This window comes from Protopterus annectens, chromosome 4.part0, assembly GCF_019279795.1.
Source record: "Protopterus annectens isolate FY-2018-M chromosome 4.part0, PAN1.0, whole genome shotgun sequence".
Lineage (NCBI taxonomy): Eukaryota > Metazoa > Chordata > Ceratodontiformes > Protopteridae > Protopterus > Protopterus annectens.
Window position 1 is genome coordinate 883922566 of NC_056733.1, and position 25740 is coordinate 883948305.

Below are 25740 nucleotides of genomic sequence, written 5' to 3' on the forward strand. Positions count from 1 at the left end.
TCTTCTTCCTTCATTGTAGGCTGTCTGGGACAGGACAGCTTCTGTGAGAGTTTAATTAATTCAGAAGCTCCTTGAAGTACTCTTTCCATCTATCTTTGATGTCTTGTGAAGTGGTGGGCATCCCATATGAAGGATGTCTGGTGACCACCTTTATCTTACTGTCTTTCCCTTGCATCCTGATAAAAAGTTTTTGTGCCATCTACTTAGTCACTTACCAGAAGCTGGTCAAGGGCCTCTGATGCCTTCTTCCTTGCTGTTGCAATTGCTTTCTTAGCCTTTTGTCAGGTGGTAATGACTGAGTTGTAGGTGTCAACCTTAGCTGGGTTTGACCTCTGACAGCATGCGTTGTGTGTTGGTACCTTAGCTGGCTAGACCCTCTGACACCAAGTGTTGGTACCTTAGCTGGCTTTGACTTTTGATAGCATGTGTTAGTACCTTAGCTGGCTTTGATCTCTGACAGCATGTGTTGTGTGCTGGCTTTGACTTCTGACAGCATGTATTGGTACCTTAGCTGGCTTTGATCCCTGACAGCATGTGTTGTGTGTTGGTACCTTAGCTGGTTTTGATCTCTGACAGCATGTGTTGTGTGTTGGTACCTTAGCTGGCTTTGACCTCAGACAGCATGTGTTGGTACCTTAGCTGGCTTTGACCTCTGACAGCATGTGTTGGTACCTTAGCTGGCTTTGACCTCTGACAGCATATGTAGGTACCTTAGCTGGCTTTAACCTCTGACAGCATATGTTAGTACCTTAGCTGGCTTTGATCTCTGACAGCATGTGTTGGTACTTCAGCTGACTTTGACCTCTGACAGCATGAGTTTGTACTTTAGCTGGCTTTGACTTCTGACAAAATGTGTTGGTACCTTAGCTGGCTTTGATCTCTGATGTGTTGGTACCTTAGCTGGCTTTTACCTCTGACTGCATGTGTTGGTACCTTAGCTGGCTTTGATCTCTGACTGCATGTGTTTTTACCTAAGCTGGCTTTGACCTCTGGCAAAATGTGTTGGTACCTTAGCTGGCTTTGATCTCTGACAGCATGTGTGGTACCTTAGCTGGCTTTGACCTCTTACAGCATGTTTTGGTACATCTGCTGGCTTTGACCTCTGACAGCATATGTCGGTACCTTAGTTGGCTTTGGCCTCTGACAGCATGTGTTGGTACCTTAGATGGCTTTGACCTCTGACAGCATGTGTTGGTACCTCAGCTGACTTTGACCTCTGACAGCATATGTTGGTACCTTAGCTGACTTTGATCTCTGACAGCATGTCTTGGTACCTCAGCTGGCTTTGACCTCTGATGTGTTGGTACCTTAGCTGGCTTTGACCACTGACAGCATGTGTTGGTGCTTCAGCTGGCTTTGACCTCTGACAGCATGTGTTGGTATTTCATTTGGCTTTGACCTCTGACAGCATTTGTTGGTATTTTGGCTGGCTTGACCTCTGACAGCATGTGTTGGTACCTTAGCTGACTTTGATCTCTGACAGCATGTGGTGATACCTCAGCTGGCTTTGACCTGTGACAGCATGTGTTTGTACTTCAGCTGGCTTTGACTTCTGATGTGTTGGTACCGTAGCTGGCTTTGACCTCTGGCTGCATGTGTTGGTACCTTAGCTGGCTTTGGCCTCTGAAAGCATTTCTTGGTATTTTGGCTGACTTTGACCTCTGACAGCATGTGTTGGTACCTTAGTTGAATTTGATCTCTGATAGTATGTGTTGGTACCTCAACTGGCTTTGACCTCTGACAGCATGTGTTGGTACCTTAGCTGGCTTTGACCTCTGACAGCATTTGTTGGTATTTTGGCTGACTTTGACCTCTGACAGCATGTGTTGGTATTTAAGCTGGCTTTGACCTCTGACAGCATGTGTTGGTATTTTAACTGGGCTTGACCTTTGACAGCATGTGTAGGTACCTTAGCTGGCTTTGACTTCTGACAGCATGTGTTGGTACCTTAGCTGGCTTTAACCTCTCACAGCATGTGTTGGTACCTTAGCTGGCTTTGACCTCTCACAGCATGTGTTGGTACCTTAGCTGGCTTTGACCTCTGACAGCATGTGTTGGTACCTCAGCTGACTTTGACTTCTGATAGCATGTATTGGTACCTTAGCTGAATTTGACCTCTGACAGCATGTGTTGGTATTTTAGCTGGCTTTGACCTGTGACAGCATGTGTTGGTACCTCCGCTGACTTTGACCTCTGATACCATGTGTTGGTAACTCAGCTGGCTTTGATTTCTGACAGCATGTGTTGGTACCTCAGCTGGCTTTGACCTCTGACACCGTGTGTTGGTAAGTCAGCTGGCTTTCACCTCTGACAGCATGCGTTGGTATCTTAGCTGGCTTTGACCTCAGAAGGCATGTGTTGGTACTTCGGCTGGCTTTGTCCTCTGACGGCATGTCTTGGTACTTCAGCTGGCTTTGTCCTCTGACAGCATGTGTTGGTACCTTAGCTGGCTTTGACCTCTGACAGCATGTGTTGGTACTTTAGTTGGCTTTGACCTCTGACAGCATGTGTTGGTACTTTAGTTGGCTTTGACCTCTGACAGCATGTGTTGGTACCTTAGCTGGCATTGACCTCTGACAGCATGTGTTGGTACCTTAGCTGGCTTTGATCTCTGACTGCATGTGTTGGTACCTTAGCTGGCTTTGAACTCTGATGTGTTGGTACCTTAGCTGTGTTTGACCTCTGACATCATGTGTTGGTACCTTAGCTGGTTTTGACATCTGACAGCATGTGTTGGTACCTTAGCTGGCTTTGACATCTGACAGCATGTGTTGGTACTTTAGCTGGCTTTGACCTCTGACAGCATGTGTTGGTACCTTAGCTGGCTTTGACCTCGGACAGCATGTGTTGGTACCTTAGCTGGCTTTGACCTCGGACAGCATGTGTTGGTACCTTAGCTGGCTTTGACCTCGGACAGCATGTGTTGGTACCTCAGCTGACTTTGACTTCTGACAGCATGTATTGGTACCTTAGCTGACTTTGACTTCTGACAGCATGTGTTGGTATTTTAGCTGGCTTTGACCTGTGACAGCATGTGTTGGTACCTTAGCTGGCTTTGACCTCTGACAGCATGTGTTGGTACTTAAGCTGGCTTTAACCTCTGACAGCATGTGTTGGTACCTTAGCTGGCTTTGACCTCTGACAGCATGTGTTGGTACCTTAGCTGGCTTTGACTTCTGACAGCATGTATTGGTACCTTATCTGACTTTGACTTCTGACAGCATGTGTTGGTATTTTAGCTGGCTTTGACCTGTGACAGCATGTGTTGGTACCTCAGCTGACTTTGACTTCTGACAGCATGTATTGGTACCTTAGCTGGCTTTGACCTCGGACAGCATGTGTTGGTACCTCAGCTGACTTTGACTTCTGACAGCAGTACTTAAGCTGGCTTTAACCTCTGACAGCATGTGTTGGGACTTTAGCTGGCTTTGACCTCTGATGGCATGTGTTGGTACCTTAGCTGGCTTTGACCTCTGACAGCATGTGTTGGTACTTCAGCTGGCTTTGACCTCTGACACCATGTGTTGGTACCTTAGCTAGGTTTGACCTCTGACAGCATGTGTTGGTATTTTAGCTGACTTTGACCTCTGACAGCATGTGTTGGTACCTTAGCTGACTTTGATCTTTGACAGCATGTGTTGGTACCTCAGCTGGCTTTGACCTCTAATATGTTGGTACCTTAGCTGGCTTGGACCTCTGACTGCATGTGTTGGTACCTTACTTGGCTTTGACCTCTGACAGCATGTGTTTGTACTTTAGCTGGCTTTAACCTCTGAAAAAATGGGTTCATGCCTTAGCTGGCTTTGATCCCTGACAGCATGTGTTGGTATTTTAGCTAGCTTTGACCTCTGATAGCATGTGTTAGTATTTTAACTGGGCTTGACCTTTGACAGCATGTGTTGGTACTTTTGCTGGCTTTGACCTCTGACAGCATGTGTTGGTGTCTTAGCTGGCTTTGACCTCTGACAGCATGTGTTGGTATCTCAGCTGGCGTTGACTTCTGACACCATGTGTTGGCAACTCAGCTGGCTTTGACCTCTAACAGCATGTGTTGGTGCACAACTTGGCTTTGTCCTCAGACGGCATGTGTTGGTACTACATGTGGCTTTGACCTCTGACAGCATGTGTTAGTACCTTAGTTGGCTTTGACCTCTGACAGCATGTGTTGGTACTTTAGTTGGCTTTGATGTTCATCGTGTTACCCTGCTGCAGTCATCACACTTGGGTTATCCTGCCATCAGGCGGTCTCGCAGTCGGCCCGAGTTCCAAAGTCTTGGTCCGGCGTTGGTTGCTGTCGCTTCTTCCCTGACATCAGTGCGCCAGGGGTATATAAGAGGCATCTGACGCCATTTTCTTCAGTCTTTCTTGCCGCGCGGTGCCTGAAGCAGAAGCAGTTCGCAAGTGCCGGTCAGCCGACACCTGAGATTTTCGATTCGAATTTCAGTCCGAAGTCTTCAATAAAGCTAAGTACCTCATTGGGGAACCTTTTCTTGCCTCAGTCCGATGTCAGAAAAAGTTAACAATTGCATTTCTTGTGGGAAGCAAATACCTCATAAGGACTTCCATTCTTATTGTATTCCTTGCCTAGGCCCAGACCACGACTTCACAGGTTGTCGGTTTTGTGCTAGGTTTACATTACTTTGGTAGGAAATTTAATTATATCATGCCGTCGGAGCGGCCGACGACCGGCATGCATAAAAAACGCAAGGATAAGGACAGGCAGCCTAGGAACAAGCCAGACTCTGAGGCCTCTGCTGGGCCTGTCGCCGGTTCTCTGGTTTTCAGTGAGGCGCCTACGCAGCCCCTGACGACCGCAGAATTGGAACCCCAGACAGCTGCGGATTCTCAAGCAGAGTGTACTAGGCCGACGCAGCCATCCTTATTAGGCCCTTCTGACACTGGAACAGAAGGAGACCCCGGTGCAGTGGAAACACCTTCGGTTGCAGAAGGTGTCTTCAGACTGACTACACTCACCATTAAATCTTATGCTAAGCTTAAAACTCCTTTAAATCCAATAAAGAATGTACATCAGTCTGCAGTTCAAGGCCCCATACATAAGAAACAGATGCTTAAGATGGCTGAAGATTTGATTACCCTAATCAGGGGTTCCCATCCCCCTCCAGATAAAAGACCAAGACAAGAGGAGGATTATGCTTCCTCTGACCAGGTTTCTATTTCCTCAGATTCTTCTGAGGAACAGGATTACACTATTCCCCCTTATGAGGACTCTGATGCTGAAGACTCTATTCCCTCAGCATCTCCCCCTGAAGACTACTCCTTTGGGGAAACTTTACATACCATGAGGGAACATTTCTACTGGGAAGGCCAGGACTACTCTGATTCTAAGAAAAGGCTCTGGGAGTTCCTTTTACTACCCCAGCACAGACCTCTTGCTATCCCTCCAGTTTTAGATATTGTGGATGATGTTTACTTGGAATCTAGTCTAAATCCAGACTCTCTACCTCCTGCTCCAGCCAAACCAGGCAAATACTACAGAGTACCTGATTCACACAAATTCCTTTATAAAAGCCCTGTGGCTGACCCAGAAACAATTTCCCAGGGTCCCAAGGGGGCTAAAGCTTCTATGGCTAAAAATCATTTGCCCTCTGAAAGGGATTCCAGAGCCCTAGATAGATGGGGAAAGAAAATATACACCTCAGCAACTCTGGCTATGAGAGCATTAAATTGTCAGTTTCACATGCTGAAATATCAGCAATTCCTATTGTCTCAATTAAAACAAAAAATGAGCACACATGCTGAACAGTCTGAATTCAAGGGAATGCAGGATCTGTTGCATGCAGCTGAACAGGTGGGCACACATACTTTACAATGTGGATTTGATTCATTGGAAGCTTCCTGTAGAGCAGCTGTTACTGGGTCTGTCATACGTAGACATGCTTGGTTAAAAGAACAAACCCTACCTGATCATGTTAAAGCAAAATTATTGGATGCACCTTTATAGCAGGATGTATTATTTGGTGTCAAAGCAGAAGAGGTTTTAAAGAAAATGGAGGATAAGGCAAAGTCTATGCAGACGGTCAAGGATTTTTTACAGGTACAACCTACTCGTTTCAGCAGAAATTGGCCAACAAAAAACTGGTCCTTTTCAGCTTCTGACAGATCACAGAGGGGCAATACAGACGCCCAAGGGGCAGAGGCCAGTCACAAGGCCCTTACAAACCTCGCCAATGGGGTACTGCTACCCAGAAAGGAGGAGAAGACAGGCCCCAAGCTAGCAGAATACAAACACAATGACTCAATCCTCAAACTACCAAGCAAATCTCTCCTGGCAGCTTCCTTGGGAGGAAAATTAGCATTTTTTTGCAGACAACTGGCACATCATCACAAAAGACAAATGGGTCCTAAACATTCTCTCACAGGGATACAGATTCCACTTTCATACCTTGCCAAGGATAAAAGGAATGCCAAACCTGCCACCAAATCAATGGGCAGAGGCACAAAAACAAATTACAGCTCTCATGGACATGAGAGCCATTCAACAGGTACCTACACAGGAGCAAGGACAAGGATGTTACTCAAGACTCTTTCTAGTCCCAAGAAAAGACAAAGCATGGAGACCCATTCTGGATCTTTCAATTCTGAACACCTATCTGCAAGTACCAAAATTCAAGATGCTAACACTACAGCAGCTTCTTCCCATGCTGGGCAAGAATGCTTGGCTAATAACGTTGGACCTCAAGGAGGCATACCTGCATGTCCCTATCAGACAAAATTGCAGAAGATACCTCCGGTTCATTGCAGGTTCAATGCATTATCAATTCTCTGCACTGCCCTTTGGCTTATCTACTGCGCCCAGGGTCTTCACAAAATGCCTGGCACCAGTAATTACATACTGCAGACAAAGAGGAATTCAAATATACCCATACCTGGATGACTGCCTTATTCAAGCAGAAAGCAAGGACATTCTTTTAAAGCATCTAGCATTTGTCAAACACCTTCTAAGTTGCCTAGGGTACACAGTAAACGAAAAGAAATCAAAACTAGTGCCCTCACAAAACATAATATTCCTGGGTGCCAGCTTGAATGCAACGGCCCAGATGGCTTATCTCACACCAGACAAGCAACAACAGCTCACTCAATATTTCAAAATAATGACAACAAAGACCCAACTCCCTGCAAGAAGAATTCTGCAGGCCTTGGGATTCATGGCATCTTGCATACTACTAGTACCATTTGCAAAACTGCATATGAGGAAATTACAATGGTACCTGAAAAGCGTATAGACTCAGCACAGCCACAGCTTGGAAACAATGATACCACTCATTCCCTGCCTTCAACAGGAGTTTCTATGGTGGGCACAGGCATGTCACCTCAACAAGGGTCTGCCTTTCACCTTACCCACAGCCAGGCAAACTATGAAAACAGATGCATCGGACTATGCCTGGGGAGCACACATGGCAGGACAGTGCATTCAGGGCAAATGGACTACAGATCAAAGGCATCTGCATATCAATCAAAAAGAAATGCTAGCAGTACAACATGCCCTAACAGCTTTCAAGGACCTCTTACACCCAGGACAACTAATAATAAAGACGGACAACACCACAGTAATGTGGTACATAAACAAGCAAGGGGGCACACATTCCTACCCTCTATGCAGGCAAGCAATGACCTTGTGGAACACAGCACTGTCTTACCAGATTCAATTACAAGCACAATTCCTGCCAGGAAAGAAAAACACATTGGCAGACGACCTAAGCAGAAACATCATGGATCCACACGAGTGGAAACTAGATCCACAAGTATTTGCAATGATAGCTCAAAAATGGGGACGCCCAGACATAGATCTGTTTACCAGCCCCCAAAACTACCAACTTCAAAAATTTTGCACAAGGACATTCCATCCATAAGCTTGGAAAGTGGACACCCTCTCATTCAGTTGGAAAACATTAACAGTGTATGCCTTTCCTCCACTGCCTCTTCTAGCAAAGGTACTGCTGAAAGTCAGATTAGAGAGGCCACAAATGATACTCATTGCACCAGACTGCATTGGTATCCAATTCTAAGGAACATGGCCCATGACCCACCATGGATTTTACCACAAATCCCTCACCTGCTCACCCAGCGAGACAATCAGATTCTACACAGCCAGCTCAAAACTTTAAACCTGGCTGCAAGGCAAATTACCTAAACAACCAGCCAACACCTCTATCCAAAGCTGTTATGGATGTCATTCTGGAGGCCAGGAGACCCAGCACAAGGAAAACCTATTCAGACCAATGGAAAAGATTTTGCGCCTGGAACCAGGCTAAAGGGCAAAATCCTCTGGATTCAAACATTCCTCAGATTCTACAATATTTAACTGAGATGTTGCACAAAGGACTTTCCTATTCATCTATTAAGATCCACGCCTCAGCAATTTCAGCTCATTACAACACAGATCCTCCTTTATTCTCACATCCACTCCTAAGACAGTACCTCAGAGGGGCTAAGAACATAAGACCGCCCAGGAGAGCACCAACACCTACTTGAGATCTCAACTTTGTTCTGGAAAAGCTTACACTGTACATCAGCAGCCTTTCTCAGGGGAGTGCCATCCAAGGCTGTTCTGGAAGATGCAACTTGGAGTTCAGTGCACACCTTCACCAAGCACTATCACTTACCTCTATATTCTAAGACTAGAGCTGGTTTTGCCACTGCAGTTCTGCAGGACCTACTCGCTTCTTCTATCCCTGTTTAACTCCACCGCCCATCCTTAGCTTTGGGATTCAACCCAAGTGTGATAACTGCAGCAGGGTAACACGATGAACGTAGTACAGTTTTGTACCTACCATAAATGTAGATGTTCGAGTGTTCACCCTGCTGCAGTCCAGGTTACCCTCCCTCCATCCCCTCTGAACTAGCTGAACTTCTCTATACCACTCCATCCTATACAACCTCTGTGGTGTATTTGCTTGTGCCTGAAGGTATTGTTTTATTTTTATATAGCTATATATATATATATATATATATATATATATATATATATATATATATATATATACATTGCCTACCTATTGGGGGTACCTGACATCTGGGGCAAGAAAAACTGAAGAAAATGGCGTTGGATGCCTCTTATATACCCCTGGCGCACTGACGTCAGGGAAGAAGCGACAGCAGCTGACGCCGGACCAAGACTTTGGAACTCGGGCCGACTGCGGGACCGCCAGACGGCAGGATAACCCAAGTGTGATGACTGCAGCAGGGTGAACACTCGAACATCTACATTTATGGTAGGTACAAAACTGTACTACCTCTGACAGCATGTGTTGGTACTTTATTTGGCTTTGACTTCTGACAGCATGTGTTGGTACCTTAGCTGGCATTGACCTCTGACAGCATGTGCTGGTACCTTAGCTGGCATTAACCTCTGACAGCATGTGCTGGTACCTTAGCTGGCTTTGACCTCTGACAGCATGTGTTGGTACCTTAACTGGCTTTGATCTCTGACATCATGTCTTGGTACCTCAACTGGCTTTGACCTCTGATATGTTGGTTCCTTAGCTGGCTTTGACCACTGACAGCATGTGTTGGTGCTTCAGCTGGCTTTGACCTCTGACAGCATGTGTTGGTATTTCAGCTGGCTTTGACATCTGACAGCATGTGTTTGGTATTTTAGCTGGCTATGACCTCTGACAGCATGTGTTGGTATTTTAGCTGGCTTTGACCTCTGACAGCATGTGTGGGTATTTTAGCTGGCTTTGACCTCTGACAGCATGTGTCAGTACCTTAGCTGGCTTTGACCTCTGACAGCATGTGTTGGTATCTTAGCTGGCTTTGACCTCTGACAGCATGTGTTGGTACCTTAGCTGGCTTTGACCTCTGACAGCATTTCTTGGTATTTTGGCTGACTTTGACCTCTGACAGCATGTGTTGGTACCTTAGTTGACTTTGATCTCTGACAGCATGTGTTGGTACCTCAGCTGGCTTTGACCTCTGACAGCATGTGTTTGTACTTCAGCTGGCTTTGACTTCTGATGTGTTGGTACCTTTTCTGGCTTTGACCTCTGACAGCATGTGTTGGTACCTCAGCTGGCTTTGACCTCTGACAGCATGTGTTGGTACATTAGCTGGCTTTGATCTCTGACAGCATTTGTTGGTATTTTGACTGACTTTGACCTGTGACAGCATGTGTTGGTATTTTAGCTGGCTTTGACCTCTGACAACATGTTTTGGTATTTTAACTGGGCTTGACCTTTGACAGCATGTGTAGGTACCTTAGCTGGCTTTGACCTCTGACAGCATGTGTTGGTACCTTAGCTGGCTTTGACCTCTGACAGCATGTGTTGGTACCTTAGCTGGCTTTGACCTCTGACAGCATGTGTTGGTACCTTAGCTGGCTTTGACCTCTGACAGCATGTGTTGGTACCTTAGCTGGCTTTGACCTCTGACAGCATGTGTTGGTACCTTAGCTGGCTTTGACCTCTGACAGCATGTGTTGGTACCTTAGCTGGCTTTGACCTCTGACAGCATGTGTTGGTACGTTAGCTGGTTTTGACCTCTGACATCATGTGTTGCTACTTTAAGTGGCTTTGAACTCTGACAGCATGTGTTGCTACCTTAACTGGCTTTGATTTGTGACAGCATGTGTTGGTACCTTAGCTGGCTTTGACGTCTGACAGCATGTGTTGGTAGCCTTATTCTCTAATGCCGCAGTGATGTTCATGTCAGCACTTTTTATGCTCATGCTACCATTGGTGTCTTGTCTTCCCATGACAGCTGCTTCAACAAGAGGTGCTTCTTTGCCTGTGTCTTTAGCCATTCTTCTTTTCAGTCAGCAGAGAAGAGGGACTGAGCAAGGAGCCTCAGGCAGGATTGTTCCAAGATATCATGTCTGCTTCAAGCTTCATCATCATCCTTGGACCCATCACTTTCAAGGTTTTGTAAGAGTCACATATGCAAGAGGAAGAATTAAGTTCCCTCCAGAGTCCATCACCCCTGTATGTTTGAGGAGGATGAGGGTGTAAATTATCTTGATCTCCCCCTAGATGAACCCAGATTTTTGGGAAGCATTTGAAATAAAGCGACAAAGACAATGACAGCCCCATGGATGCCATAATGTTTTTCATTTTTACAAAGTAAACTGCAAGGTGCTTTCCAGATCATCCAGTCTTCATGGATGGTCTCTTCATAAACAAAATTGTTTAATTGGTCATTAACTCTACATGGTTAAATTCTGATGTTGTGGCACCTGTTCCAGTACAAAACAAAACAAAAAAAAAAACAAGACAAGATCTTCAGATTCCTAAAGACAGGAACTGCTGTATTAAGATCCCAAGGCTGATTCCTCTCTTTCTGTGGACATCACAGAATCCTGCTGTCCATTGCCTAGAAAAGGAGTCAGTGGCCATGGGCAGATTTGGGAAGTATGTCTTTCACATTTTCTTTCAGAGTTGGAAATTAACTTTTTCATATGTTAGGATTCAAGCAAGAGCTGGTTGATGAAGTAAGACAGTTACTGGATCGGTTGATTGACAGTTTAACTCAAACTGCAGTCACAGATGGTGACTATGAAATATTTTTTCCAATTTCACACTAATACAGTCCAGCTGATGTTGCATCTAAGGTAGCAGGTTTCAGTTTTGCTGTTCATTGCCTTGTCTGGTTGTACCTGCCTGACCCGACAGAGGACACCTAGATGACCCTTTCCATTGCTTCTTTTGAAAGTCTGCAGATGTTCATCGTGTTACACTGCTGCAGTCATCACACTTGGGTTATCTGCTGTCAGGCGGTCCCGCAGTCGGCCCGAGTTCCAAAGTCTTGGTCCGGCGTCGGTTGCTGTCGCTTCTTCCCTGACGTCAGTGCGACAGGGGTATAAAAGAGGCAGCCGACGCCATTTTCTTCAGTCTTTCTTGCCATGCGGTGCCCGAAGCAGAAGAAGTTCGCAAGTGCCGGTCGGCCGACTCCTGAGATTTTCAAATCGAATTTCAGACCGAAGTCTTCAATAAAGCTAAGTACCCAGTTGGGGAACCTTTTCTTGCCTCAGTCCGATGTCAGAAAAAGTTAATAATTGCATTTCTTGTGGGAAGCAAATACCTCATAAGGATTTTCATTCTTATTGGATCCCTTGCCTAGGCCCAGACCACGACGTCACAGGTTGTCGGTTTTGCGCTAGGTTTAACAAACGAACTATTAAAAGTCGGTTTGATTTCGCCCGACATTATTTTGGTAGAAAATGTAATTATACCATGCCGTCGGAGCAACCGACGACCGGGATGCATAAAAAGCGCAAAGATAAGGACAGGCAGCCGAGACCCAAACCAGACTCCGAGGCCTCTGCTAGGCCAGTCGCTGGTTCTCCGGTTTTCAGTGAAGTGCCTACGCAGCCCCTGATGACCACTGATTTAGAACCCCAGCCTGCATCCGACTCCCAAGCGGAGATTACAGGGCCTCCAGAGCCTTTATCTTTAGGCCCTTCCGACTCCATGGCTGAAGGGGATTCCGGTGCAGTTGAAAGGCCGTCAGTTGCTGAAGGTGTCTTTAGACCGACTACACTTACTATTAAATCCTATGCAAAACTGAAAACTCCATTAAAAGTAAGGAAACCTGTGCAGCAGTCTCCAGTGCAAGGCCCCATGCCTAAGAAACAGATGCTTAAGATGGCTGAAGACTTAATTACCCTAATCAGGGGTTCCCATCCCCCACCTGACAAAAGGCCTAGACAGGAGGAGGACTACGCTTCCTCTGACCAGGTTTCCGTTTCCTCAGATTCTTCTGAGGAACAGGAGTACTCTTTTCCCCCTTATGAAGACTCTGATGCTGAAGAGTCTATTCCTTCAGCATCTCCCCCAGAAGACTACTCTTTTGGGGAAACTTTACATACCATAAGGGAACATTTCCACTGGGAAGGCCAGGATTACTCTGATTCTAAGAAAAGGCTCAGAGAGTTCCTCTTACTACCCCAGCACAGACCCCTTGCTATTCCACCTGTGTTAGACATTGTGGATGATGTTTATTCAGAATCTAGCCTTAACCCAGATTCATTACCTCCTGCACCAGCCAAACCAGACAGATACTACAGAGTCCCTGACTCACATAAATTCCTATATAAAAGCTCTGTTGCTGACCCAGAAACCATTTCCCAGGGTCCCAAAGGGGTTAAGGCCTCTATTGCTAAAAATCCTGTACCATCTGAAAGGGATTCTAGAGCACTAGACAGATGGGGAAAGAAAGTATATACCTCAGCTACTCTAGCTATGAGGGCCTTAAATTGCCAGTTTCACATGCTGAAATATCAACAATATTTGATGTCTCAATTAAAACAAAAAATGAGCACACATACAGAGCAGCCTGATTACAAGGAAATGCAAGATTTGTTGCATGCAGCAGAACAAGTGGGAAAACATACTTTGCAATGTGGATTTGATTCATTGGAAGCTTCTTGCAGAGCAGCTGTAACAGGGTCTGTCATTCGTAGGCATGCTTGGTTAAAAGAACAAACTTTACCTGATCATGTTAAAGCAAAGTTATTGGATGCACCCTTACAGCAGGATGTTTTATTTGGTGTGAAAGCAGAAGAGGTTTTAAAGAAAATGGAGGATAAGGCAAAATCTATGCAGACGGTCAAGGATTTTTTACAGGTTCAACCCCCTCGTTTTAGCAGAAACTGGCCAACCAAGAACTGGTCCTTTCCAACTTCTGACAGACCACAGAGGGGCAAATACAGACGCCCAAGGGCCAGAGGTCAGCCACAAGGCTCTTACAAGCCACGACAATAGGGTGCCACAACCCAGAAAGGAGGAGAAGTCATGTTTCAAACTATCAGAAGACAATCACAATGACTTTCCCTCAGACTGCCAAGCAAATCACTCTTGGCAGCTCCCTTGGGAGGAAAACTTGCACTTTTTGCAGACAATTGGCACATCATCACAAAAGACAAATGAGTCCTAAATATTGTAACTCAAGGATACAGGTTCCACTTTCATACTTTACCAAGGATAAAAGGAATGCCAAACCTGCCATCAAATCAATGGGCAGAGGCTCAAAGACAAATTACAGCACTCATGGACATGAGAGCCATTCAACAGGTTTCTACAGAGGAGCAGGGACAAGGATTTTACTCGAGACTCTTTCTGGTTCCCAGAAAGGACAAAGCCTGGAGACCCATTCTGGACCTTTCAGTTCTAAACACATACCTGGAAGTACCCAAATTCAAGATGCTCACACTACAGCAACTTCTTCCCATGCTGGGCAAGAAGGCTTGGCTGGTAACGTTGGACCTCAAGGAGGCATACCTGCATGTCCCTATCAGACAAAATTGCAGAAGATACCTCTGATTAATAGCAGGTGCATCTCATTACCAATTCTCTGCACTGCCCTTTGACTTATCTACTGCGCCCAGGGTCTTCACAAAATGCCTGACACCAGTAATTGCATACTGCAGACAAAGAGGAATCCAAATATATCCATACCTGGACGACTGCCTTATTCAAACAGACAGCAAGGGCATTCTTTTAAAACATCTGGTGTTTTAAAAAACCTACTAAGTTGCCTAGGGTACACAGTAAACGAAAATAAGTCAAAACTAGTGCCCTCACAAGACATAATATTCCTGGGTGCCAGCTTAAATACAATGGCCCAGATGGCTTATCTCACGCCAGACAAGCAAGGACAACTGACTCAATACTTCAAAATGATGGCAACAAAGACCCAACTCCCTGCAAGAAAAATTCTGCAGGCCTTGGGATTCATGGCATCTTGCATACTACTAATACCATATGCCAAATTGCATATGAGGAAATTGCAATTTTACCTGAAAAGCGTATGGACTCAACACAGCCACAGCTTGGAAACAATAATACCACTAATTCCCTGCCTTCAACAGGAGTTCCTATGGTGGGCTTAGGCATGTCACCTCAACAAGGGTCAGCCTTTCACCTTGCCCACAGCCAGACAAACAATGACAACAGATGCATCAGATTACGCCTGGGGAGCACACATGGCAGTACAGTGTATTCAGGGCAAATGGTCTGCAGATCAAATGCATCTCCACATCAATCAAAAAGAGATGCTAGCTGTACAAAATGCCCTAACAGCTTTCAAGGACCTCCTACATCCAGGACAACTTCTAATAAAGACGGACAACACCACAGTGATGTGGTACATAAACAAACAAGGGGGCACACATTCCTGCCCCCTATGCAGGCAAGCAATGACCTTGTGGAACACAGCACTGACCTACCAAGTTCAACTACAAGCACAATTCCTGCCAGGAAAGAAAAATACATTGGTAGACGAACTAAGCAGAAATATCATGGATCCTCACTAGTGGAAACTAGATCCACAAGTATTCACAATGATAATTCAAAAATGGGGGAGCCCAGACATAGATCTGTTTGCCTCCCCCAAAACTACCAACTGCAAAAGTTTTGCACAAGGACATACCACACACTAGCTTGGAAAGTGGACGCCCTCTCGTTCAGTTGCAAAACACTAACAGTGTATGCCTTTCCTCCACTACCTCTTCTGACAAAGGTGCTGCTAAAAGCCAGATTAGAGAGGCCACAAATTATACTCATTGCTCCAGACTGGCCACACCAACACTGGTATCCAATGTTAAGGAACATGGCTCAAGGCCCACCATGGATTTTACCTCAAATTCCTCATCTGCTGACTCAGCAAAACAATCAGATTCTACACAGCCAGCTCAAGACTTTAAATCTGGCTGTATGGCAGATTATCCAAACAACCAGTCCACACTTCTCTCTACAGCTGTTATGGATGTCATTCTGGAGGCCAGGAGACTCAGCACCAGGAAAGCCTACTCAGACAAATGGAAAAGATTCTGCGCATGGAACCAGGCTAAAGGCCAAAATCCTCTTGTCCCAAATATTTCTCATTGTGCAATATTTAACTGAGTTGTTGCACAAAGGCCTTTCCTTTTCATCTATAAAGATCCACGCTTCAGCTATTTCAGCTCATTACAACACGGACCCTCCTATTTTTTCACATCCATTATTAAGACAGTACCTCAGAGGGGCTAAGAACATAAGACCACCCCGAAGAGCATCAACACCAACTTGGGACCTCAATTTTGTTTTGGAAAAACTTACACTACCGCCCTTCAAACCAGCTTTTTCAGCTGATTTACAATTTTTATCATGGAAAACTGCCCTGCTGCTAGCAATAACTTCAGCACGAAGAGTCTCAGAGCTACAGGCCCTAATGGCAGTGGAGCCTTTCATCATTTTTCATCAAGACAGAGTCTCTTCTGAACTAACCCTTCCTTTATGCCAAAGGTAGTATCCAGTGTGGCTCTAAACCAAACCATTCATTTACCCACCTTTTATCCAAACCCCTAGAATAACGGGGAAAGGCTCCTACACTCTTTGGACATTCACAGACAATTATGTTTCTACTTGAATAAAACAAAGGTTTTCAGAAAAGCTGATCAGCTCTTTGTATCCTATGCTGCAGGATCTCAAGGAAAGCCTATATCAAAACAGACCATTTCAAAATGGATAGGACATTGTATCCGTTTCTGCTACACACACCATGGGAAACCTGTACCTGGTAACATTAGGCCTCATTCCACCAGGACTACAGCAACATCAGCAGCCTTCCTCAGAGAGGTATCAACCAAGGATATTTTGGAAGCTGCAACTTGGAGTTCAGTGCACACCTTCACCAAGCACTTCCACTTACCTCTATACTCAAAAACCAGAGCTGGCTTTGCCACTGCAGTTTTGCAGGGCCTACTAACTTCTCCAAACCCTGTTTAGTACCAACCGCCCAGTCTTAGCCTTGGGATTCAACCCAAGTGTGATGACTGCAGCAGTGTAACACGATGAACATAGTACAGTTTTGTACCTACCATAAATGTAGATGTTTGAGTGTCCACACTAATGCAGTCCAGGTTACCCTCCCACCTTCCCCTCTTCTTACTTGGGTTTTATCTATAGCTCCCTGTTTATACAGTCTCTAAGATGTATTTCTATATGGTGTATTTGCTTACAGCTGTAGCTATTGTTTTCTACTTATGTAATTTACTTAGGATTATGTATTGCCTTCCTTTTTGGGGGCACCTGACATCTAGGGCAAGAAAAACTGAAGAAAATGGCGTTAGCTGTCTCTTTTATACCCCTGTCGCACTGACATCAGGGAAGAAGCGACAGCAACCGATGCCGGACCAAGACTTTGGAACTCTGTCCGACTGCGGGACTGCCTTACGGCAGATAACCCAAGTGTGATGACTGCAGCAGTGTGAACACTCGAACATCTACATTTATGGTAGGTACAAAACTGTACTTTTTTGTCCCAGGCATTAAAGGTCACCTTGAGAGCATGGAAAACGAAGGCAAAATCCTTTCCACCATTGATATTCATTTCCAGAACTGATAGTGTACCAATGATGCTGTTCAGTTCCACACTTGACAGTGTACCCCTCTGCACATTCATTTCCAGACTTGACAGTGCACCTCTCTTGGCATTCAGTGTCATTCTTGACAGTGTACCACTTTGGACATTCATTTCCAGCCTTGACAGTGTAACACTGTTGGTGTTCAGTTCCATACTTGACAGTGTAACACTGCAGGCATTCGGTTCCATACTTGACAGTGTAACACTGCAGGCATTCAGTTACACACTTCAGAGTGTTCCAGTGTTGATGTTCAGTTACACACTTTACAGTGCTCCAGTATTGACATTCAGTTACACACCTGACAGTGTACCACTGTTGGCATTCAGTGTCACACTTGACAGTGTACCACTTTGGATATTCAGTTCCACACTTGACAGTGTACCACTTATGCCATTCAGTGCCATACTTGGTAGTGTACCAGTGTTGGCGTTCATTTCCACACTTGACAATGTAGCACTGTTGGCATTCAGTTCTACAGTTGTCAGAGTACCACTGTTGGTGTTCAGTTCCCCACTTGACAGTGTATATTGTTTAGGATGCAGTGGAGTCCATATTGGCTCTAGTTTTGGCGTGGCCAAAAGCAGAAAAATAACCAGTGCTTTACAAGAAGCCATTGTGACCATGGCAAGTTTCAAAACGTTCACTAGCCCAGATGCAAGAATAGTTGACAGCAGAACGAGTATTGTTATCCTCCTGTGGGAGGCATCAATGTAATCTCTGAAGCCATATTCAACTATATCAGTCAGGAGCCGTTTAGAATGGGGCATTCAGTTGTTGTTGCACTTGTAGGTGTAGCTGGAGCCGTTTAGGACGGGGCATTCAGTTGTTGTTCCACTTGTAGGTGTAGCTGGAGCCGTTTAGGACGGGGCATTCAGTTGTTGTTGCACTTGTAGGTGTAGCTGGAGCCGTTTAGGACGGGGCATTCAGTTGTTGTTGCACTTGTAGGTGTAGCTGGAGCCGTTTAGGATGGGGCATTCAGTTGTTGTTGCACTTGTAGGTGTAGCTGGAGCCGTTTAGGACGGGGCATTCAGTTGTTGTTGCACTTGTAGGTGTAGCTGGAGCCGTTTAGGACGGGGCATTCAGTTGTTGTTGCACTTGTAGGTGTAGCTGGAGCCGTTTAGGACGGGGCATTCAGTTGTTGTTGCACTTGTAGGTGTAGCTGGAGCCGTTTAGGATGGGGCATTCAGTTGTTGCACTTGTAGGTGTAGCTGGAGCCGTTTAGGACGGGGCATTCAGTTGTTGTTGCACTTGTAGGTGTAGCTGGAGCCGTTTAGGACGTGGCATTCAGTTGTTGTTGCACTTGTAGGTGTAGCTGGAGCCGTTTAGGACGGGGCATTCAGTTGTTGTTGCACTTGTAGGTGTAGCTGGAGCCGTTTAGGACGGGGCATTCAGTTGTTGTTGCACTTGTAGGTGTAGCTGGAGCCGTTTAGGACGGGGCATTCAGTTGTTGCACTTGTAGGTGTAGCTGGAGCCGTTTAGGACGGGGCATTCAGTTGTTGTTGCACTTGTAGGTGTAGCTGGAGCCGTTTAGGATGGCGCATTCAATTGTTGTTGCACTTGTAGGTGTAGCTGGAGCCGTTTAGGATGGGGCATTCAGTTGTTGTTGCACTTGTAGGTGTAGCTGGAGCCATTTAGGACGGGGCATTCAGTTGTTGTTGCACTTGTATGTGTAGCTGGCCATGTGCAGGGATACCCCAAGGCCATTTGATTCTCTTCCACACGTCCGCTCAGTCATTCTCTGTCCCTTTGCTGGGATTCCTGCCTCGTCAAAAGTGTGTGGCAAGACAAGAAGGTGTTAAACCTCATAAAGAAAAGAGCCATGCAAGAGATCTCACCAGGCCAGAAGAGATAATGATGTTTCTTCAGATTCATTGTGGCACCCGTAATGGCAAAGGACATCAGACTAATGCTAGGTCTGACTGATTCTCATTGAAACATTTCAGATGGTCATGGTGTAGTACACCATTCCTTTGATATCAGGAGGTGGCTGGATATGTTCTTTGAATCCCCAAAACATTTACACATAAAGATAGTCAAGGAAACTGGGTTGTTTTTAAACTTCCAGATAGGAGCCAACCACTATAATTTCTGGACTATTCCAGTCTCATTTCATCTTCCAGGGTGTTCACTAAATGCATGTCCATAGTTGTAGTATACTAGATGCTGCAAGGAGTGAAAAAGTTTCTTACCTGGATGAGTGGCTTCTGGCCACTCCAGCACAGAACAAGTTGACCTCTGATCAAAAGTCTCTTCCACTCTTTGGGAATTACGTGGAACTCTCCATAGTTGTAGTTTGAACCTTACAAAAGCCAACTTTTATAGCATGAACCCTGGATACACTGTCCTACAGAGCCTGTCATCCGAAGGGCAGAAGCCTTCTGTTGTAGACCTTAGTATGATAGTTTATCTCTCTGATAGTCACAGCATTTTAATGTCTAAGAGCACTGGGTCTAATTGCAAATGTAGATGTGGCTTCTTTTGCTGAGCTGTATGTGACTTTCTACAGTGGACCTTGAAAGTTCAGTGGTCCCAGTAACCCAGTCATGTGACACAGCACCTTCAGTTTCTCCAGGGATTGCAGATTGCATCTCAGGTGGTGGATTCACAATCCAAACAAAGGCCAGTCAATTTCAAGTCCCCACTGCTGCAGTAGCTGTCACCACAAACCCTTTGAAATATTGACTGGAGGGCATTTTGAAGGGCATAATGTCAAGGGTGTATGGTCATACTTAAAGGACAGTGTATACATCATTGTTCTTTAATGAGAGATGTCCTTATTTTAAGACTCTCTGCTCCAGGATTCCATTTCCATTCACACCAAAAATATGGCAGTGGTTTAGTATGTAAACAAACAGAACCCACTCCTACCCCATCTTTCTAGAAGCCGTGAGGGTATGTGAATATGTAATGTCAGCAGAATGCTTTATAATTGCCTTTCATATTCTTGTGGAACCCAGTTCTATAGACAGGCTCATTTGCGGTATATTGATGCCTCATTAATCATCCCTCAGTTCGTCATTGGTGTGGAAACTTTGCCATCGCCTGGGTTTGCCTTGCCATAATCTTTTTATATCCAGCAAGAACAGCAACTATCTTTTCCATAATCCTTTCTCTGGGGAGTGTTTTAAGGATTCCCTTATCTTGAAATGGCCCCCCGGACTCATTTACACCTTTCTGCCATTTTCTTTTATTTCAGATTTTGTACAGAAAGCTGGGAATAACAAATCCAAGGTCATTTGCATGGCCCTCTTTGGCTGTCAGAACTGTTGTTCCTGTTCCCAGGCCTCATCTTATGGAGAAGCCTTTTGTGTCTGAGACACTTCATATCCTATCTTAAACTATTTTTCTGTTAGGTCTCACCCAGATTTCCACTCCCTTTGTTTGACCATGTGGACCCTCTAGTTCCAGTAATGACCAAAGACTTTTCATATCCTGCCAGGATAATCCAGATACTTACCTCTGCCCAGGGAATTGATATTAGAAAAACATGCAGTAATAAGTGGACATGTTTTTCTTTATGGGCTACTTCAAAATATTTTTCTGTTTTCGCAGCTTCTGTCCATGCAGTGTTAATCTTTCAAACAGGATTACGTTATTATTCATTAAGGGTTTACTATGAGTAACTGTGTACTGTTTGATTAGCTTGCAATTTTTCAAACCCAAAGCATCTACAATCTCCCAGACTTGCTCCTTACAAAAAGTGAATTCCAAGGGTTCCAAAATATATAAAAAAAAATATTTTTCTTTTACAAGCCCCCACAACTCCAAGCTGTCTGTGTTTCTATTCATGTATATTTATACACATATAGATTGTTTATCTTAATAAACTGTGGTTTAAACAAGCAATTCCAGTTTGAATCCTGTTTTTTTCTTATTTTTAATAAGAAGGCAACATGATTTTTGATACAGATCTTACATAAGTTATGACAACAGCCTGTTTTAGTAATGCATATGCTGCTATCAAGAGCAGTCATTCCTGTGCAACTACTTTCCTTTTTTGTTGATATAGCTGTGTCTATATATATTTATATGGATGTATATCTATATCTATACACACACACACAGAAAAATATATATACACACACTAAACATAAGTCCAGGATCACTAAATAAATAAATGCTTTATTTCCTGAGCATGTAGGATTAAAAACAGCAGACTGTGGTTTAATTGCTAATGCAGTTACATCTGTGCAAATTACTGAACACATCCCAAAAATATTCTGTTTAATTGTCAAGTTCTAACTTTGTACGTAATATATAGTGTGCTTGTGCATATATGCATATAAACACACACACACATATATATACATGGGTCTAGGGCTATTCACTGAAAGCACATTTCACTGAAAGTCAAATGACTGTGCACAATTCACTGAAACACATTTCACTGAAAGTTATATATGGCCTTTTCCCCACTGTAGTGCGACCCTGGAGTTAGTATATATAGTAAGGGAGGGTGTGGGGGGCATAGCCCCCCACATAGTTTGGATATATATTAACTTTAGAAAAGAGTAATGTATTGAAATTGCAAGTATTCATGTGTATAGTTCAAAATATTTAAATATATGTGCCCCCCACACCCCTTACTAAATATTCTAACTCCAGGATCGCACTACAGTGGGGAAAAGGCCATATATAAGTTTCAGTGAAATGTGTTTTAGTGAATTAAGCTTTCAGTGAATTGTGCACAGTCAAATGTGTTTTAGTGAAATGTGTTTTCATTGAATAGTCCTAGACCCATATACATATATGTATGTATGTATAGATCGATATATACTTTTTATCTGTGTGTGTGTGTGTGTGTGTGTGTGTGTGTGTGTGCGTGCGTGCGTGCGTGTGTATAAAGAGAGAGAGAGACACACAGATATAGATATTCATATACCCACACACAGAATTTGTTTATGTAAGCAAATGTCAAATGTTTCTTGTTTTTTCCCCCACATTGCTATCCAAAACACATCGACATTCCAAACAGTGAAGACTACCAAATGAGTCTTAACTTAGTTCCTGCAATGGGACAGCTCCACTGTAGTCGCTGTTTTGTGATTCAGTGTTTTTTGGTTGTAGATTTGTGACTTGACCAAAAAAAGTTTGATCACAACTACTGTAGCCATATGCACACACACAGACACATGCACGCACATGCATGTATTTTGCATTTATCCTTTCTGCTTTTATGTTGTGATCTGAGTTCTGACTGAAAAGGGTATGAGAAAGACCAGTTAATAGCCTTATATTCCTGCATATGTACACATTAATTGTTGGATGTGTTAGCTTGGGATGGAAATTCAGTTTGGGAAAGAATGTGGTTGTAAGAATTGTGAATGGATTTTTGAACATATCTGGCTTGGAAGTTTTAAGACTGGAATTGCATGATAAAGAAGTGAGTAAGTTTGGGTGTGTGTGTCATTAGAAATTGAGTGGTTTGCTCTGAGTTTGTAAAAAAAACGTTAATGTACTCTATGTTCTTACAGTATCTTCTGAAAATAGTCAGCGTCCTTATAGTAACCCACTTCTTTTTGCTTTGCAAAAGCTGACATTTTGAATTACTATCAGCCATTTTGTTTTACTGTACATACCTCTTTATGTGTGCTTTGCTGAAGCTGGGAATGCAGAAATGAGTCTGACCCCTGTGTGTATGTCCAGGTGTATTTTCGATTGCATGCCTCCATCCTGAAGTTACTAGAAGACGATGATGTCAACACTGACTTGGAGATGCTGTTTGGCTTCATGAAGGATGCTGCTCAAGGACCCTTTGCCAGGGGTGAAGAGAAGAACACCCCAAAAGTTGTAGAGAAGTAAGTGTTTGAGGAAGTAGCTTTTAATGTGATATGTGCATTCCTACCCTTTCCAGTCTGTTTCCCTGCTCTGTTTAATTTTGTTTACTGGTGCACTGCAGTTCCATTCACTTTACATATGTGACCATAAAGCTCCTTTTGCTTTTGATGGGCAGGCAACAGAAAGTTTGTGGAACTTCACTGACAAATCCAGCAAAAGTGCAGGAGCTCATAAAATCATTTACTCTCTGACATACTTTCAGTCTGAAACTGAAGTTTGTCAGAGCTGAGCTAACCTGATCAGTGTATTTTATAAACAAGAAACTTTTTTTTTAAATGGTCATGTATGGCATAGGCATACATGATCATTTATATAAATGAAGACAAACCAAACTGACATGATTTTAGTTGCAAACATTATATCTCACTTATAATCTATCCAGTCATTGTCAGTCAAAAAAAAAAAAAAGAATTACACGGCTCATTGAAATCCTGCCTTCTTTTAAACCTTGTTCCTCCTGTGCATGTATTGTTCCCACAATTCCCATTTGTTATATGTTTTTTGCTCCTACCCTTTTCTAAAGATCACACTTCCAGTTGTTTTATCTATTTATTCTGTTCAGTACTATTACAGTTATACTTTGATTTCCATTTTCCGGTAATTGTTTTTTTTTGGCAGCTGCCATAATTAGATTCAGCAAGGCTTTACTATGTCTAAGCAATTCCGATTATGTATCATAGCTCAAAGAATTATTTCCTTAGTTACACCAATTTGCTCATCCAGTATCTCTGACAGAGTAGTCTGCAGGGAGCGTTTAAAGTCTGCCAACTAATTACACTTACAAAAATATGTTCACAATTACCTCTTTCTTCCCCATCACACCTCCAACATTTGCTGTCTACCTTAGCAAAAATTATTAGGAGTATACTTGGAATATAAAGATACCACTGTAAACACTTCCAAGCAAAAATCCTAAATCTTTTGACTTTTTTTGCATGTTTAGGAGGTGTACATATATCCCCCATTGTTTATATGTGAATTAGTTGTCATACAGTATTTGGTATGGTGTACTAATTATTCCTTTTTGTTTTCAACTGTGCTGGTCTTTTGCTTAGCATCCCTCAGTTTCTTTCTCTCTCTCTCTGATAGGAAAGGCAATCTCTAGCCTGGAGTCTAAATAAATTCTTAGTCTCTTCATATTCTCCCTCTCTAGTTATTTGTTTCCAGTACCTTGGTAATTTTGCCAGTTTTCTGCAATAAATTCCAGCCCTCTTGCCTATTGTCTGTATCCCTAATTGCAGTAATCCCTTTCAGTAGAATCTCCTTTCTCCATTGCCTTGTTGATTTACTTTTTAGGATACTTTCTTTTACGTTATGAATATAGTATTCTGCATGATTATTGTTATTCTCCTTAAAGGATCAGCATCCAATATCCCAGCCTCTCCTTGTTTCTTGAGCTTCCCCTGCTTCATCGTCATCCCTTCCCACTGTGAATTATAGGTTTATGCTTGTGCTGTGTATAGGTGCCTTAACTGTGTAGCTTTGAAATACCCCTTCAAATCAGGTAATCCCAAACTGCCTTATTTTATTGGAAGAATCAGCTTACCCCACTTGACTCTTTCTGTCTCCCCCTCCCAGATAAAATCCTTAAGCTTTTTATTAATTGCTATCTACAGCTTCTCCTCTGACTGATAAAAATATGCCCGACCTGTGTACAAGACTAAATGAACTCAAAACATTTTAACTGCTTGTGTCTCACTATTCACATCCATAAAGCATTCTTTCCAATTCCTCGTTTTTGTGTTATCATTTCATAAGTCTCTTCCCATATATCCTTAGCTGCCACACCAGAATCCTTTTTAATCCATAGTCTTAAATACTTATCTTGGCATGTCCCCATAAATATGGATATTACTGAACAAATTTATGTGTGGGTGCATAATTTACAGCTATTTCCTTTGTTTTAGCACAACACTGAAATGTCCTTATCTGCTTTTATCAGGTATAAAATAAGGTTATCTGCAAATAATGCCATCTTTTCCTGACTACCATACCAATTATATCCATGAATTTCTGAGTCTATTATTTTCTTTGCCAACAGTTCTAAATATAATGCAAATAACAGAGAGGAAAGAGGACATTCCTGCCTGGTTCCTTTGTTCAAATGGAAATTATCGGAGAGGAACCTTCCTGCTTTAATTTCTGCCTCCAGTCCCTCATATATCCTCCTAATTAGCCTTATAATTTTATCAGGGAATTCATATGCTTCCATTGCCCTGCTCGTTAACTCCCAGCTTACTTTGTCAAATGCTTTCTCTGCCTCAACACTCACCAACAAAAGTGGTATTTTCTTACATTCTGCTTCCATCTAGATCATCAGTGTTCTGTTAATGTTGTCAAATGTTTGCTTTCCGTCCACAAATGACATTGATCCATATCTATCTATTTTGGCATCATCTTTGCCATTATTTTAGCCACTATAGACATAAACACTTTAAAGTCATGCTTTAATATTGACATGAACCTGTACGCAGCTGGATCCAATGGATATTTACCCTCTTTAGGTATTACAGCCACCACCGTTTTCTTCCAGGATGTTGGTG

General features: G+C 43.5%; 1 protein-coding gene across 4 annotated transcripts in view; it reads left to right on the top strand.

Moving 5' to 3' along the window:
* The window catches only part of CABIN1 (calcineurin binding protein 1), a 4301447-nt gene that overhangs the window by 2274444 nt on the left and 2001263 nt on the right, over window positions 1-25740 (top strand). For all 4 annotated transcript variants that reach the window (XM_044068841.1, XM_044068840.1, XM_044068839.1 and 1 more), the window contains one exon: window positions 23006-23157. In XM_044068841.1, the coding sequence (XP_043924776.1) occupies window positions 23006-23157 (152 nt within the window). The remainder of the gene's footprint in view (window positions 1-23005; window positions 23158-25740) is intronic.